This window comes from Bufo bufo, chromosome 2 (genome assembly GCF_905171765.1).
Source record: "Bufo bufo chromosome 2, aBufBuf1.1, whole genome shotgun sequence".
Taxonomy (NCBI): Eukaryota; Metazoa; Chordata; class Amphibia; order Anura; family Bufonidae; genus Bufo; species Bufo bufo.
The window spans coordinates 342,554,555-342,572,296 of record NC_053390.1 but is presented as its reverse complement, the minus strand read 5'-3'; the positions used below and the strand labels follow the sequence as shown (position 1 = coordinate 342,572,296).

The 17,742-nt window shown below is 42.9% G+C and overlaps 1 protein-coding gene across 1 annotated transcript in view; it reads right to left on the bottom strand.

The window, feature by feature from the left end:
- Positions 1–6,662: 6,662 nt before the first annotated feature.
- The window catches only part of NMRK1 (nicotinamide riboside kinase 1), a 67,238-nt gene continuing 56,158 nt past the window's right edge, over positions 6,663–17,742 (bottom strand). The window contains exons 9-11 of the mRNA XM_040417065.1: positions 16,876–16,982; positions 9,475–9,543; positions 6,663–7,044 (exon numbers count right to left, since the gene is read on the bottom strand). Coding sequence (XP_040272999.1) covers positions 7,025–7,044; positions 9,475–9,543; positions 16,876–16,982 — 196 coding nt within the window. The 3' untranslated portion in view covers positions 6,663–7,024. The remainder of the gene's footprint in view (positions 7,045–9,474; positions 9,544–16,875; positions 16,983–17,742) is intronic.

Genomic DNA, 17,742 nt, shown 5'->3' with positions numbered 1-17,742 from the left:
AGTCAGGGACAAGACTCATCTCAGGTTAATTTGCATATGTATAAAATCGTTTTTTTTACACAATAAAAGCACACAGAGCTATGGGGACTGGGTATTGCAGTTGTGCTAGCGGCCATCTAGCAGCCCATGTCCCCAGCTCTATACACAAAATCCCGGTGGCAGGTTCCCTTTAAGGGTGCGTGTCTCAGCTCTCCCTATCACAGCTCAGGAGGTAGAAAAAAGAAAAAGAACAAACAACAGGTGGCACTACACAGATACATTTTATCGAATAGCTCACTGGTTATGCTAAATTTGAATTACATGCAATTACAAAAGTATTCAGATCCAGGTGCTGGTTTGAAATCTGTAGAATATTTGTCATGGGACAACTCCTTTAATAGCAACAGGGACCCCATCATGTATCTCATATAATGGGCAACATGGGGCTAATGATGGTGTGACTTATTATTAACCACTTAAGGACCACAGGTTTATACCCCCCTAAAGACCAGGCCCTTTTCTACAAATCGGCACTACACTACTTTCACCGTTTATTGCTCGGTCATGCAACTTACCACCCAAATGAATTTTACCTCCTTTTCTTCTCACTAATAGAGCTTTCATTTGGTGGTATTTCATTGCTGCTGACATTTTTACTTTTTTTGTTATTAATCGAAATTTAACGATTTTTTTGCAAAAAAATGACATTTTTCACTTTCAGTTGTAAAATTTTGCAAAAAAAACAAGATCCATATAGAAATTTTGCTCTAAATTTATAGTTCTACATGTCTTTGATAAAAAAAAAATGTTTGGGTAAAAAAAAAATGGTTTGGGTAAAAGTTATAGCGTTTACAAACTATGGTACAAAAATGTGAATTTCCGCTTTTTGAAGCAGCTCTGACTTTCTGAGCACCTGTCATGTTTCCTGAGGTTCTACAATGGCCAGACAGTACAAACACCCCACAAATGACCCCATTTCGGAAAGTACACACCCTAAGGTATTCGCTGATGGGCATAGTGAGTTCATAGAACTTTTTATTTTTTGTCACAAGTTAGCGGAAAATGATGATTTTTTTTTTTGATTTTTTTTTTCTTACAAAGTCTCATATTCCACTAACTTGTGACAAAAAATAAAAACTTCTATGAACTCACTATGCCCATCACGAAATACCTTGGGGTCTCTTCTTTCCAAAATGGGGTCACTTGTGGGGTAGTTATACTGCCCTGGCATTCTAGGGGCCCAAATGTGTGGTAAGGAGTTTGAAATCAAATTCTGTAAAAAATGACCAGTGAAATCCGAAAGGTGCTCTTTGGAATATGGGCCCCTTTGCCCACCTAGGCTGCAAAAAAGTGTCACACATCTGGTATCTCCGTACTCAGGAGAAGTTGAGGAATGTGTTTTGGGGTGTCATTTTACATATACCCATGCTGGGTGAGATAAATATCTTGGTCAAATGCCAACTTTGTATAAAAAAATGGGAAAAGTTGTCTTTTGCCAAGATATTTCTCTCACCCAGCATGGGTATATGTAAAATGACACCCCAAAACACATTCCCCACCTTCTCCTGAGTACGGCAATACCAGATGTGTGACACTTTTTTGCAGCCTAGGTGGGCAAAGGGGCCCATATTCCAAAGAGCACCTTTTGGATTTCACAGGTCATTTTTTACAGAATTTGATTTCAAACTCCTTACCACACATTCGGGCCCCTAGAATGCCAGGGCAGTATAACTACCCCACAAGTGACCCCATTTTGGAAAGAAGACACCCCAAGGTATTCCGTGAGGGGCATGGCAAGTTCCTAGAATTTTTTATTTTTTGTCACAAGTTAGTGGAAAATGATGATTTTTTTTTTTGATTTTTTTTTCATACAAAGTCTCATATTCCACTAACTTGTGACAAAAAATAAAAACTTCCATGAACTCACTATGCCCATCAGCGAATACCTTGGGGTCTCTTCTTTCCAAAATGGGGTCACTTGTGGGGTAGTTATACTGCCCTGGCATTCTAGGGGCCCGAATGTGTGGTAAGGAGTTTAAAATCAAATTCTGTAAAAAATGACCTGTGAAATCCGAAAGGTGCTCTTTGGAATATGGGCCCCTTTGCCCACCTAGGCTGCAAAAAAGTGTCACACATCTGGTATCTCTGTATTCAGGAGAAGTTGAGGAATGTGTTTTGGGGTGTCTTTTTACATATACCCATGCTGGGTGAGATAAATATCTTGGTCAAATGCCAACTTTGTATAAAAAAATGGGAAAAGTTGTCTTTTGCCAAGATATTTCTCTCACCCAGCAGAGGTATATGTAAAATGACACCCCAAAACACATTCCCCACCTTCTCCTGAGTACGGGGATACCAGATGTGTGACACTTTTTTGCAGCCTAGGTGGGCAAAGGGGCCCATATTCCAAAGAGCACCTTTCGGATTTCACAGGTCATTTTTTACAGAATTTGATTTCAAACTCCTTACCACACATTTGGGCCCCTAGAATGCCAGGGCAGTATAACTACCCCACAAGTGACCGCATTTTGGAAAGAAGAGACCCCAAGGTATTCGCTGATGGGCATAGTGAGTTCATGGAAGTTTTTATTTTTTGTCACAAGTTAGTGGAATATGAGACTTTGTATGAAAAAAAAAAAAAAAAAATCAGCATTTTCCACTAACTTGTGACAAAAAATAAAAAATTCTAGGAACTTGCCATGCCCCTCACGGAATACCTTGGGGTGTCTTCTTTCCAAAATGGGGTCACTTGTGGGGTAGTTATACTGCCCTGGCATTTTCCAGGGGCCCTAATGTGTGGTAAGTAGGTAAATGACCTGTGAAATCCTAAAGGTGCTCTTTGGAATATGGGCCCCTTTGCCCACCTAGGCTGCAAAAAAGTGTCACACATGTGGTATCGCCGTATTCAGGAGAAGTTGGGGAATGTGTTTTGGGGTGTCATTTTACATATACCCTTGCTGGGTGAGAGAAATATCTTGGCAAAAGACAACTTTTCCCATTTTTTTATACAAAGTTGGCATTTGACCAAGATATTTCTCTCACCCAGCATGGGTATATGTAAAATGACACCCCAAAACACATTCCCCAACTTCTCCTGAGTACGGCGATACCAGATGTGTGACACTTTTTTGCAGCCTAGATGCGCAAAGGTGCCCAAATTCCTTTTAGGAGGGCATTTTTAGACATTTGGATACCAGACTTCTTCTCACGCTTTGGGGCCCCTAGAATGCCAGGGCAGTATAAATACCCCACATGTGACCCCATTTTGGAAAGAAGACACCCCAAGGTATTCAATGAGGGGCATGGCGAGTTCATAGAATTTTTTTTTTTTTTGGCACAAGTTAGCGGAAATTGATATTTTTAATTTTTTTCTCACAAAGTCTCCCGTTCCGCTAACTTGGGACAAAAATTTCAATCTTTCATGGACTCAATATGCCCCTCACGGAATACCTGGGGGTGTCTTCTTTCCGAAATGGGGTCACATGTGGGGTATTTATACTGCCCTGGCATTCTAGGGGCCCTAAAGCGTGAGAAGAAGTCTGGAATATAAATGTCTAAAAAATTTTACGCATTTGGTTTCCGTGAGGGGTATGGTGAGTTCATGTGAGATTTTATTTTTTGACACAAGTTAGTGGAATATGAGACTTTGTAAGAAAAAAATAATAATAATTCCGCTAACTTGGGCCAAAAAAATGTCTGAATGGAGCCTTACAGAGGGGTGATCAATGACAGGGGGGTGATCAATGACAGGGGGAGTGATCAATGACAGGGGTGGTGATCAATGACAGGGGGGGTGATCAGGGAGTCTATATGGGGTGATCACCACAGTCATTGATCATGCCCCTGTAAGGCTTCATTCAGACGTCCGGATGCGTTTTGCGGATCCGATCCATCTATCAGTGCATCCGTAAAAATCATGCGGACATCTGAATGGAGCTTTACAGGGGGGTAATCAATGACAGGGGGGTGATCACCACAGTCATTGATCATGCCCCTGTAAGGCTTCATTCAGACGTCCGGATGCGTTTTGCGGATCCGATCCATCTATCAGTGCATCCGTAAAAATCATGCGGACATCTGAATGGAGCTTTACAGGGGGGTGATCAGGGAGTCTATATGGGGTGATCACCACAGTCATTGATCATGCCCCTGTAAGGCTTCATTCAGACGTCCGGATGCGTTTTGCGGATCCGATCCATCTATCAGTGGATCCGTAAAAATAATGCGGACGTCTGAATGGAGCTTTACAGGGGGGTAATCAATGACAGGGGGGTGATCAGGGAGTCTATATGGGGTGATCACCACAGTCATTGATCACGCCCCTGTAAGGCTCCATTCAGACGTCCGTATGCGTTTTGCGGATCCGATCCATCTATCAGTGGATCCGTAAAAATTATGCGGACGTCTGAATGGAGCTTTACAGGGGGTAATCAATGACAGGGGGGTAATCAATGACAGGGGGGTGATCAGGGAGTCTATATGGGGTGATCAGGGGCTAATAAGGGGTTAATAAGTGACGGGGGGGGGTGTAGTGTAGTGTAGTGGTGCTTGGTGCTACTTTACTGAGCTACCTGTGTCCTCTGGTGGTCGATCCAAACAAAGGGGACCACCAGAGGACCAGGTAGCAGGTATATTAGACGCTGTTATCAAAACAGCGTCTAATATACCTGTTAGGGGTTAAAAAAAACACATCTCCAGCCTGCCAGCGAACGATCGCCGCTGGCAGGCTGGAGATCAACTCTCTTACCTTCCGTTCCTGTGAGCGCGCGCGCCTGTGTGCGCGCGTTCACAGGAAATCTCGGCTCACGCGAGATGACGCCTATTGGCGTTAGCGTAGCCTGGGGGAGCCGCCGCAATGACACCTTTCGGCGTTAGCCTGGCGGCAAGCGGTTAATATGATGCACATGGAGGTTCAAAATTAATAACACCATGGGTCTCACAATAATAGTAACCCAATCATGTATCTCCCCCAATAATGGGCAACAAGGGGTTAATGTAAGGTACACAATGGGGTTGTATACTATTAACCCCTTAGTAAAAAGCCTGTTTTGGGCCTTACTGACCAAGCGTTTTTCTTCCTTTTTTCATCGTCACGTTCCAAGAGCTATAACTTTTTTTATTTTACTGTCTATATAGTTTATGAGGGCTTGTTTTTTGTGGGACAAGTTGTAGTTTTTAATGGCGCAATTTTGGGGTACACAAAACTTTCTGATTAACTTTTATTAACTCTTTCTGGGAGGGAGATGGGAAAAACAGCAATACTGCAACTGTTTTTTTACGTTTAAAATTTTACGGCGTTCATTTTTCGGAATAAATAACATAATATCTTTATTCTATGGGTCAGTACGATTACAGTGATACCAAATACATATAGTTTTTTTTTACATTTTACTACTTTTTTGCAATAAAACCCCTTTTTTTTTAAGAAATTTTTTTTTTTGCATTGCCGCTTCCCAAGGCTCATAACTTTTTTTATTTTTATTATTATGGAGTTGTGTGAGGGCTTGATTTTCGCGGGACGACTTGTATTTTTCATTGGTATCATTTTGGAGTAAATGGCGCTTTTTGATCGCTTGTTTTTTTTACAAATTTTTTTATGGGAATTTTGTATTGAATATTTTTTTTTACCACTTAAAAAAAATTACGCTTTTTTTCCATTGAAAATAAGCTTTTCAATGAAAAAAAATAGTAAAAAAAATATCTTCCCCATATGTTTGGTATTGCCGCGTCCGTAACTACCTGGACTACATAAATATTATGTAAATTATCCCCTGCGGTGAACGTCGTAAAAAAAAAAAAAAAATGACAGAATTGCTAATTTTTCCACTTTACATGCGGTGGGCGGCATTGTCCGCGGCATGTAAAACAGCCCGGATTGGCCGGTCGTGGCTGTTAGAGCAGGGTCGCGGCTCTCATGTGAGAGCCGAGTCCCCGCTCCCCGGGGGACCCGTGCAGCGCTTAGACTGGGCCGCCGTAAAAAAGCGACAGCCCAGCCTAAGGCCCCTTAGTGACCGCCGTAAAAACACATATGGGTGGTCACTAAGGGGTTAATGTGTAACTGTCATATTTTTTTGGGGCTAATGTATAGGGAACTTATACTCGACAACTTGCCCAGAAAAGCCCCTTAGCAGTGCTCTCTTAAATGAGCGTTGCTAAGGCATATCCATCTTCCTAGTACAGTACAGTGCACTACTGACTGCGAAGACTGGCTGGGCTGAGAGCTGCTGGGCTGCTGCCCTCACATAACAACAACAATAACATTTGTAAAGCGCTTTTCTCCCGTAGGACAATAGATTCATATCTGTACCCTAAATACTGTATATATTTATCTTAATTGCTATTTCTCACTAATAGTAAGTAATCCCATCATGTACCTCCTCACATAATGGGCAACATGGGGTTAATGTGAGGTACTTGATGGAGTTATATACTATTAAGGTGAGGCACATGGAAATCTAAATTGATAAAACCATATGATTCAAGTTAATAGTAACCCCATCAACTACCTCCTCACATAATGGACAAAGTACATGATGGGGTAACTTGCTATTAATGTGAGGCACGTAGAGGTCCAAATGTATAAAACCATGTGCTTCACATTAACAGTAAGTAACCCCATCATGTACCTCACATTAACCCCATGTTGTCCACTATGTGAGGAGTGCAATTGTTACAAAAAAAACACACATTAACCTCCTTTATTATATCCACACAATAGCCCATCTCTAAAGAAAAAAATATATAGTACGGCCGATTGTACTCCTGTGTAATCCACTCATAGGAGATCTGAATAGAACTAAAGATGGCGTCAGTCATGTGACCCTCAAGCTTGTCATGTGACCTCAGGCATTCAGTTGCATTTGATTCATTTCATTGGGAGATGTGTCTGACTATATATTTTGAGACGAGGTAAAAAAAGGACATGTCCATGTGCGACCAAAAACCAGGCAATAAAAGTCACGGTGTAGCTTTAACGAACATAAACCATTGCCTCTTCTTTACACACTTTTTTGTGTCTGTTGGTCTTGAATTCTGCAGAAACTCCTTAGGAAGGACAGTTAAGAGCTTAAAGAAGGAGAAAAAAACACATGGTCAATTACAATTCCTTATAATCACACTGTATTTACAGCCAGGGGATGAAAGCCTGATCAGAGCTGAGCATTTCCTACAAACTGCAACCAGTCTATGCAATCCTCCTCTGTTCTCAATTAAGGCTGAGTTCACACGGGCGAGATTTCTGCGCGGGTGCAATGCGTGAGGTGAACGCATTGCACCCGCACTGAATCCTGACCCATTCACTTCTATGGGGCTGTTCACATGAGCGGTGATTTTCACGCATCACTTATGCGTTGCGTGAAAATCGCAGCATGCGCTATATAGTGCATTTATCACGCAACGCAGGCCCCATAGAAGTGAATGGGGCTGAGTGAAAATCGCAAGCATCCGCAAGCAATTGCGGATGCGGTGCGATTTTCACGCATGGTTGCTAAGATGACAGTCTATTCACTGTATTTATTTCCCCTTATAACATGGTTATAAGGGAAAATAATAGCATTCTGAATACAGAATGCTTAGTACAAGGTCAATTGAGGGTTAAAAAATAAATAAAAATTAACTCACCTCCTCCTGTTGATCGCGTAGTTGCCGATCTCTTCTTACTTCTTTAATCATGAGCTGGACCATGTGATTGGACCATGTGATCTGACGTCACCACAGGTCCTTTAGCCGGCAGCTCATGATTAAAGAAGTAAGAAGAGATCGGCAGCTACGCGATCAAGAGGAGGAGGTGAGTCAATTTTTATTTATTTTTTAACCCTCAATTGACCTTGTACTAAGCATTCTGTATTCAGAATGCTATTATTTTCCATTATAACCGTGTTATAAGGGAAAATAATACAATCTACACAACCTTGAACCCAAACCTGAACTTCAGTGAAGAAGTTCGGGTCTGGGTACCAAATTCAGTTTTTTATCACGCGCGTGCAAAACGCATTGCACCCGCGCGATAAAAACTGAACGCAATCGCAGTCAAAACTGACTGCAATTGCGTACCTACTCGTGCGGGTTTGCCGCAATGCACCCAGGACGCATCCTGAACAAATCCGTCACGCCCGTGTGAACTCAGCCTAACTCACCACAAGCAGAGATCTTGAAATGGCACAGAATTAAAGCATAAGGTTGCAGAAGCTTTATTCACGTAAAACTTTCATCCAGGAAAACATTGTAATACGAGAATGGCGAGTAAGATGGGTGAGGAACTTGCGTTGACCACCTATGGCCCTATACATACACTGCACTGCTGTAAAATACATAGAGCCGCTGATGTATAAAGGGGAGCAGAGCGTGCATGGATTGTACAACGCTGTTTAGTAATATCATCTCCATTCCCCAAATCTCCAACCCATTTGTTGATGTGTGCCTGTCATTAGCACTTTAAAAGAAGTTTTTCTACTATGCACCTTTATGGGAAATCCAGATCTGCCATAAATAATAAGTAGGGTCCTTTTAAAGACGGCTGAGCAAACACTGGTCCAACATTGGAGGTCTCACACACTCTATTTGCTCTGGGTATTTCTGTACCTTCCATACACTATGGTGTAGAGCAGGCATGCTCAACCTGCGGCCCTCCAGCTGTTGTAAAACTACAACTCCCACAATGCCCTGCTGTAGGCTGATAGCTGTAGGCTGTTCAGGCAGGCTGGGAGTTGTAGTTTTGCAACAGCTGGAGGGCCGCAGGTTGAGCATGCCTGGTGTAGAGTAATAGCACATGAGTGGTCACTTTTCTTTTGTAAAAAGAGGGGCAAAGAACAATGAATGTAAAGTACTGTCAGGGTCTACATCTAAAGACTCTAAAATGTACTATATTAGGGCTTACATACTGTTGGACCAGAACGTTTTTTATTTTTATAATGGACAAGATACAGAGGTGTAGTCATGGGCCTCATCAAATGGGCAACCCTCCGCCAAACCATATAGCTGAAAATCAGGTTGAATTGCCACTGAGGTGACATAACTTGACCAAGTGATTATCATACATTCAAAATAAATAAACACATAGGGGCTGATTTATCATAAATATATGCTAGTTTTCTGCACCAAAAAGTTGCAAACTGCACATTTGCGACTTTTTCAACACCACTTGCACACGTCTTGTTTCTCTGCCACCTTCCCGAAAAGGGGTGTGGCGATGGCAGGAAGGCGGTGGGTCAGTGGCCCCACCACATTTATCATCTTTTACTGCGCCAGCCAGGGGGTGGTATAGATATCAGTATAGGCACACAGATTGCTGGATGCTGCACCAAATTTATGATGAGGCGTATGCCACCGATCTACAATAAGCTCCATCTTAGATTGTCCTTGGCTATATACTCAGAAGAAGTCTAAAACTGTCAGTAATATATCTTTATGTGACAATTTCTCAAAAAAATCAATAAGACAGTCATAGGTTATAATAGTGACAGTGTTATAGGTAATATATTCAAATACGTAACTTACCAACTCTTCTAATGTCAGAATACACATAACAGAGAATTTCCTCTTCTGTCTTAGTGCCATCTAAGAAAACTAAGAACGTTGGAATAAAAAGAATGTTAGAAGTTATTTATCATAGAAGCTGGGTGCTTTCTAATTCGGCAATCAAAGGGAATGTGTCCTCAGAAAATGACCTATTGTTTAAATCAAGTATATATGTTAGGCTAGTTTCACATCAGTGGAGTAATTCTGGTTTTGCTCTGGTATGGGAACATAAAACTGGAATTGCTGGACACCACCGGAGCCTGATAGATCCTATCGACTACAATGGGGTCTGTCAAATTTCCAGTACAGATTCCAGCATTGGTGTTTTGGTCTTTCATTTGCTTTAGGCCACCTGCACACGAACGCGTGCTTCCGGTTGCCGTATTGCGGACCGCATTTGCGGATCCGCAATACACAGGTGCCGTTCGGTGGGCATTCCGCATCACGGATGCGGACCCAATCACTTGAATGGGTCCGCAAATCCGGAGATGCGGAATGGTGCGGAACGGAAGCACGGAACGGAACCCTACGGAAGCAATACAAAGTGCTTCCGTGGGGTTTCGTCCTGTACTTCCGTTCCGCAAAAAGATAGAACATGTCCTATCTTTTTGAGGAACGGGCGGATCACGGACCCATTAAAGTGAATGGGTCTGCGATCTGCTGTGGCTCCCCCACAGACTGTGTTCACGCATGCACGACCTCGTGTGCAGAGGGCCTAATTCTGCTAAGGAGACTCCTGCTGGAAGTTCTGTTGCAGATGTGAACCTACCCTAAAACACTGTACTAATGTACTAAACATAGAACCCACAAAATGGCATGATCCAATGGTCCGTCCACACACTCTCCAGCACCCAAACGCATATTTTGCACGCTGCTTCATCAGGGGGTGCATAGCACATATATAAGGCTCTTTGGGTGCCTTCAAACGCGGCAGATTTTGTTGCAGAAATTTTCTGCAACTGAAAATCAGCTACATTAACCTGAATGGAGCTTTCAGAAATCCATGTTTGCTGCCAAAACAACCTCATTTACATGAATAAAACTTATTTTCACAGAGATGTCTGCAAATAAATCAGCTACATGTGAAGGCAGCCCTTTGCAGCTGTATTTTCAACTGTCTAACATGCAAAAATAAAAAACATTTTCATCAGGCCTCAGATCAGACCCCCAATCTTCATCAGACCTCAGATCAGACCCCCAATATTTATCAGACCTTCATCAGACCCCTAATGTTCATCAGACCTCAGATTAGACACCTAATCTTCATCAGACCTAAGATCAGACCCCCTGTCTTCATCAGATCTCTGATCAAACCCCCAATCTTCATCAGACCCCCAATCTTCATCAGACCTCCAATCTTATTCAGACCTGAGATCAGGCAAAAAATAAATAAAGCAACTTACGGTACTTCTCGCTCCTGCCAATTGGGCGATCCAACATGCTCTTCCTGCTGCACTGCACTATGACCCGACGTCACACAGCGTCAGGTCGTAGTGTGTGGTTATTCTATAATCTATCAGGACATAGCACAGCATGGCACGCAGAGAAGACCAGGGATCGGCGAGTAATACCACTCACTGCTCCCCAGTCCTACTGTACTAATAAGCGCTTCCATAATAGAAGTGCTCATTAGTATTTGTTTTATAAGATGCACTTTTGAAGTAAAACAATGTGTGTCTTATAGAGCAAAAAATACAGCAATTTAATTACCTAAACAACGCTGTTTATCCTTTTGGGCGCATGTTCCGGAATTAGACCTTAAAGGGTTTTTTTCTGTTTGTCTTGCGAAAAATTAATTTCAGGTGCCTATATTGCTTTGAAATCTGTACACCGCTGATGTCTACTGGTGTACAGATGCTACTGGGGCCACAGTGAGCGATATACAGGTAGTAGCACACATTGATACTCCTGCTTGTAATAGCTCCGCTCGCTAAAAGCTTTGCACAGCACATCACCAAAGGCTTTACTGGAGCGAGCGCATGCAGGAGCAGCAGCTACGCCACCGCTCGCTCCGCACTGCTAAGACCTAAAATTAATTTGATCACATTTAGAATAGCTTTTTAAGAAAGTTTCTAATGTGGTGAGAAAAGGGACAGGGCTCAGAAACTGCTGTAAATTATAGCTCAAGTCTATGCAGGCCACTGGCAGTAGCTGGCATAGATTTGAGTTTCTGTATCGATTTAGCAAATTGCGGATCTGCAAAACACGGATCCAGTCTTGTGCATCCCACATTTTCCCATTCCGCACATCCCGTTTTACTGTATGTTAAAAATGCCTATTCTTGTCCACAAAACAGACAAGAATAGGACACAATCTTTTTTGCAGAACGGCAGAATGGACATATGGATGCAGACAGGGTCCACATCCGATTCACAAAAAATGTGGATGGGATGCAGACCAAAAATACGGTCATATGCATGGGGCCTTATACTTATTTTTGCAAAAGATTTAAGAGTAATTGGATAGTCAGGTTAACTTCAGACACTTGAATTTTCAGGTTTTGAGATAAAGAATCAAAAATATTAACTAGTAACTGTATGTGACATAACATGGCTAAGGGAGCAGTAGAGAACTCAATTGTGCGGCAGAAATATTTTAGCTTTTAGGCTCAGTTCAGACCTGAGCGTTCTGAAAGGAGCGCTCTGTATGCGCGATTGTACGGGCGTTTACAAGCGCGCATACAGAGACAAGCGTACACACAGTGTTGCGCGTTCCCGAAAGTCTATGTACGGGAACGCGCGACAAGCGCCCAAAAAAACGCTCCTGTACTTGTTTGAGCGTCGGGCGTTTTACAGCGCGATCGTACGCGCTGTAAAACGCCCAGGTGAGAACCATTCCCATAGGGAAGCATTGGTTTCTCCTTGTTGAGCGTTTTACAGCGCGTAGGAACGCGCTGTAAAACGCTCAGGTCTGAACTGAGCCTTAGAGTTATGAAACTAAAGGTGCCTATACACATAAAAGTGCAACTGGCCAAATTCAGCGGGTCTGGGCGACTATCTTATGTGTACTGTGGGGACTCACTCTGGTAGTCAGGACAAGCGGACGCAATATAGAGGCAAAGACCAGTTTATAACTTAAAAACTTCAGTCATTATTCACACTTGTTGCAAGTACACAGTACGACAGTTCATTTGCAGTATTAATGTTAGTTCACACCCAGATAGCTCAAAAACAAAACGATCACCTTTTGTTCTGGGTGTTAATCCACACCCGACCGGCATAGCTCAGAACAGAGCAGTCCTCCCGGATTCTGGCCTCCAGCCTGGCACAAGAGATTGCCAGAGCTCCAATGTCAGAGAGAGATAATTCCCCACACCTGTGGGAGTAGTCACCCACCCAGCACTTTGACTACTCCCAGTAAGAGCCGTCCCGGATCAGCTATTTACAGCCATACTAAATAGCAAGGTGTCAAACAGCAACTGCTGCTGACACATGAAAAGTGGCTCTTACTCCACCGGGGCCAGGAACCTTGGTGACACATACAGTGGAGGAAATAATTATTTGACCCCTCACTGATTTTGTAAGTTTGTCCAATGACAAAGAAATGAAAAGTCTCAGAACAGTATCATTTCAATGGTAGGTTTATTGTAACAGTGGCAGATAGCACATCAAAAGGAAAATCGAAAAAATAACTTTAAATAAAAGATAGCAACTGATTTGCATTTCATTGAGTGAAATAAGTATTTGAACCCCTACCAACCATTAAGAGTTCTGGCTCCCACAGAGTGGTTAGACACTTCTACTCAATTAGTCACCCTCATTAAGGACACCTGTCTTAACTAGTCACCCGTATAAAAGACACCTGTCCACAGAATCAATCAATCAAGCAGACTCCAAACTCTCCAACATGGGAAAGACCAAAGAGCTGTCCAAGGATGTCAGAGACAAAATTGTAGACCTGCACAAGGCTGGAATGGGCTACAAAACCATTAGCAAGAAGCTGGGAGAGAAGGTGACAACTGTTGGTGCGATTGTTCGAAAATGGAAGGAGCACAAAATGACCATCAATCGACCTCGCTCTGGGGCTCCACGCAAGATCTCACCTCGTGGGGTGTCAATGGTTCTGAGAAAGGTGAAAAAGCATCCTAGAACTACACGGGAGGAGTTAGTTAATGACCTCAAATTAGCAGGGACCACAGTCACCAAGAAAACCATTGGAAACACATTACACCGCAATGGATTAAAATCCTGCAGGGTTCGCAAGGTCCCCCTGCTCAGGAAGGCACATGTGCAGGCCCGTCTGAAGTTTGCCAATGAACACCTGAATGATTCAGAGAGTGACTGGGAGAAGGTGCTGTGGTCTGATGAGACCAAAATAGAGCTCTTTGGCATTAACTCAACTCGCTGTGTTTGGAGGAAGAAAAATGCTGCCTATGACCCCCAAAACACCGTCCCCACCGTCAAGCATGGGGGTGGAAACATTTTGCTTTGGGGGTGTTTTTCTGCTAAGGGCACAGGACAACTTATTCGCATAAACGGGAAAATGGACGGAGCCATGTATCGTGAAATCCTGAGCGACAACCTCCTTCCCTCTGCCAGGAAACTGAAAATGGGTCGTGGATGGGTGTTCCAGCACGACAATGACCCAAAAAATACAGCAAAGGCAACAAAGGAGTGGCTCAAGAAGAAGCACATTAAGGTCATGGAGTGGCCTAGTCAGTCTCCGGACCTTAATCCAATCGAAAACCTATGGAGGGAGCTCAAGCTCAGAGTTGCACAGAGACAGCCTCGAAACCTTAGGGATTTAGAGATGATCTGCAAAGAGGAGTGGACCAACATTCCTCCTAAAATGTGCGCAAACTTGGTCATCAATTACAAGAAACGTTTGACCTCTGTGCTTGCAAACAAGGGTTTTTCCACCAAGTATTAAGTCTTTTTTTGTTAGAGGGTTCAAATACTTATTTCACTCAATGAAATGCAAATCAGTTGCTATCTTTTATTTCAAGTTATTTTTTCGATTTTCCTTTTGATGTGCTATCTGCCACTGTTACAATAAACCTACCATTGAAATGATACTGTTCTGAGACTTTTCATTTCTTTGTCATTGGACAAACTTACAAAATCAGTGAGGGGTCAAATAATTATTTCCGCCACTGTACCTATCATACACAATGATTCCTTGTACTTTCTTACAGTACATATGATGTAGGGGAAACAAGGACTGGGCAGGTTGAATTTCAATGGACGATCCTCACAGGGATGATAAGTTGCTGCCCGTCAAGAATACTCGTAAGCTCAGCTGAGTATATGTGTAGGAGGAGTTTGGAAGAGTAGCAGTTGCCGGTGTATGGCAGTGAACTACATCAAGCATTCTTTATCTACATACTGCAGGCAGTGTAAAGAAACTTATGAAAACTGTTTAAAAGTAAAACTGATTTTGTTACCCACAGCAACCAATCACAGGAAAACTTTAATTTTTCAAAAGCAGAATACAAAATAAAAGCTGTGCTGTGATTGGTTACTAAGGGAAACAAAGAGTAGAGAGTTTCATAAATCTCGCCCTGTTGTGTCTGGTACACTCCAGTTGACAAATTCCGATAATTGTGCCCTGTGCCAGTGAATATACCATGTGTCTGCACAGACAACAGCTTAGGGAGATAAATCAATTGAAACTATTCTCTGCCTCTGTAGTACAATAGCACATAGGGGGAAATCTACCAAAACTGGTGTAAAGGAAAACTGACTGTTGTCCATAGCAACCAGATTCTGAAAAACGAAAGGTGGAATTTGATTGGTTGTTATGGACAATTAACCTAGTTTTGATAAATCTGGGCCCTAATACTCACCAAAGTGTAATAAACTTATATTGCAATTACATTTATACTATACTAGCAGAAGGATCCGGCTTTGCAGGGTATATTTTATCTATTTCATTTAATGTTTGCGTGTGTTGTTAAGATATCGACAGTATCCCCTATAACAGTGACATCTACAGTACCCCGCCCCTTTAACAGTGACCTCCACAGCAGCCGCCCCTTTAGCAGTGACCTCCACAGTGGCCGCCCCTTTTATAGTGACCTCCACAGTACCCCATCTCCTTAAAAGGGATTTCCACAACACCCCGTCCCCTTAACAGTAGCCTCTACAGCAATCTGCCTCTTAACACTGACCGCCATGTCGGACTGTCCCCTTAACTGTGACCTCCACAGCAGCCTGCCCTAGGGTGCCAGAGGTCCGGTTTTAGGCCGGACAGTCCGGATTTCAGATTCCCTGTCCTCCGTCCAGCGCAGGGCCTGGACAGACCCAGGGATGTTCTTTTGAACAGCTCACTCTGAGACAGCAGCACTGTGCTGTCTGAGCGTGAGCTGCAGGGAGAAAGTCGACCTCCCTCCCACCACTGCAGCAGAAGTTGATTTTTACCTTCATTTTTTCAATCCCCATCGGCTGCGGAGTGGGAGAGGGCGTGGCTTAGCGGGACCTGGGGTTGGGGGTTTTGAGTCCATCTTTTGAGGGTGGTCTAAATGGCCACCCTACCTGCCTTCTGAAGTGTGACCTCCACAGCACACCGCTCTCTTAACAGTGTCATCCACAGCACCCTGCCCCTTTAAGGCTATGTCACACTAGCATTTTTGCTGGATCTGGCAGGGTTCAGCAAAAACGCTTCAGTTACTGATAATACAACCATTTGCATCCGTTATGAACGGATCCGGTTGTATTATCTTTAACATTGCCAAGACGGATCCGTCATGAACTCCATTGAAAGTCAATGAAGGATGGATCTATTTTGTATTGTGCAGAGAAAACGGATCTGTCCCCATTGACTTGCATTCAGGGTCATGCCGGATCCGCTTTGCTCTGCATCCCAGGACGGAAAGCAAACTACAACATGTTTCGGTTTGCTCTCCGGTCTGGGAACGCAATTAAACGGAACGGAATGCATTTTGGAGCATTCCGTTCTGTTCAGTTCAGTTTTGTCCCCATTGACAATGAATGGGGACAAAACTGAAGTGTTTTTTTTCCGGTATTAAGCCCCTATGCCGGAACTCAATACTGGAAAACTTAAACGCTAGTGTGAAAGTAACCTAAAGCTGACCTATAGCAGTGAAGATAAATGGCTGGGTTGTTATGGAAACCTGGTGTAAAACTGTGTATGTGGCGACTGGAGGACCTGCGAGCTTCTATTGGCTGATAAGGGTCATGTGACCAGGCTTCTATTGGCTAATGTATTTTTTGGGAATATCTCAGGAACGGTACGTGCCCGAGACCTGGTCTAAAACCTTCCAGGACACCTGATGTACCTGTGTGCCAAATTTCGTGATTGTAAATACGACGGTGCGGATTCCTTTAGCGGACAAACATACATACATACATACACTCAGCTTTATATATTAGATTCCAAATGAATATACATGCAGTATGTTATAATTCATAAAACTAGTACCTATTTCTCTTTGGAGCGTGTCCATTTCTTCTCTGTGCTTTAAATACATGGGCCATACATGTCCATCAAAATATCCTGGAGGATCTGGTGGGTCATAAACCCGTGTGCTGGATAAAGGACAGATTTATTACTTTTCAGTAAGGGTTTAGCTTATATTGTACATTTTTCTTATTTTACTAATGCTGAGCTAGTCAAGACCGAACCATACATCAATCTCCAATGTCCTGCAATACAAATACTGCTTAAAGTATCGCTTAAAAGAAAAACAAAACAAAAAATATATATTTTCCTCTGGAAACAGCACCACCAGTCCATGGGTTGCATCTGGTACTGCAGCTCAGATCTGTTAAAATTATTGAGCTACCATACCACTCACAACCTGTTGGACAGGTATGGTGCTGTTTATGGTAGCCATGTTTTTTCTGGGCATTTCCTTTAACCATGTTTAATCACCTTTAACCACTAATACGCCTTTTAATGGCACTGACTAAGGTGCTTTAGGCTGGGCCGCCGTGAAAACTTTTCACGGCGGCCCAGTCTATGCGCTGTACGGGTCCCATGTGCAGCAGAGAGTGGCGGCTTGGCTCTCATATGAGAGCTGCACTTCTGGCTCTAACAGCCTGGGCCATGGCAGTATAGCACTGACATTAAAATGTAATGCACTATAGAGATGCACAATCAAAAGATTGTGGGACGATTAAGTAAAAAAAAAAAAATATTAAATGAAAAGAATTACAATTATAAATACGATTTTCAAGAAAAAAAATTGCAAAAATAAAAATCTCCCCCACATGTATGGTATCACCGCTTCTGTAGCGACCCACACTACACAAATATCATGTAAATTATCCCCTATGATTAACGCTA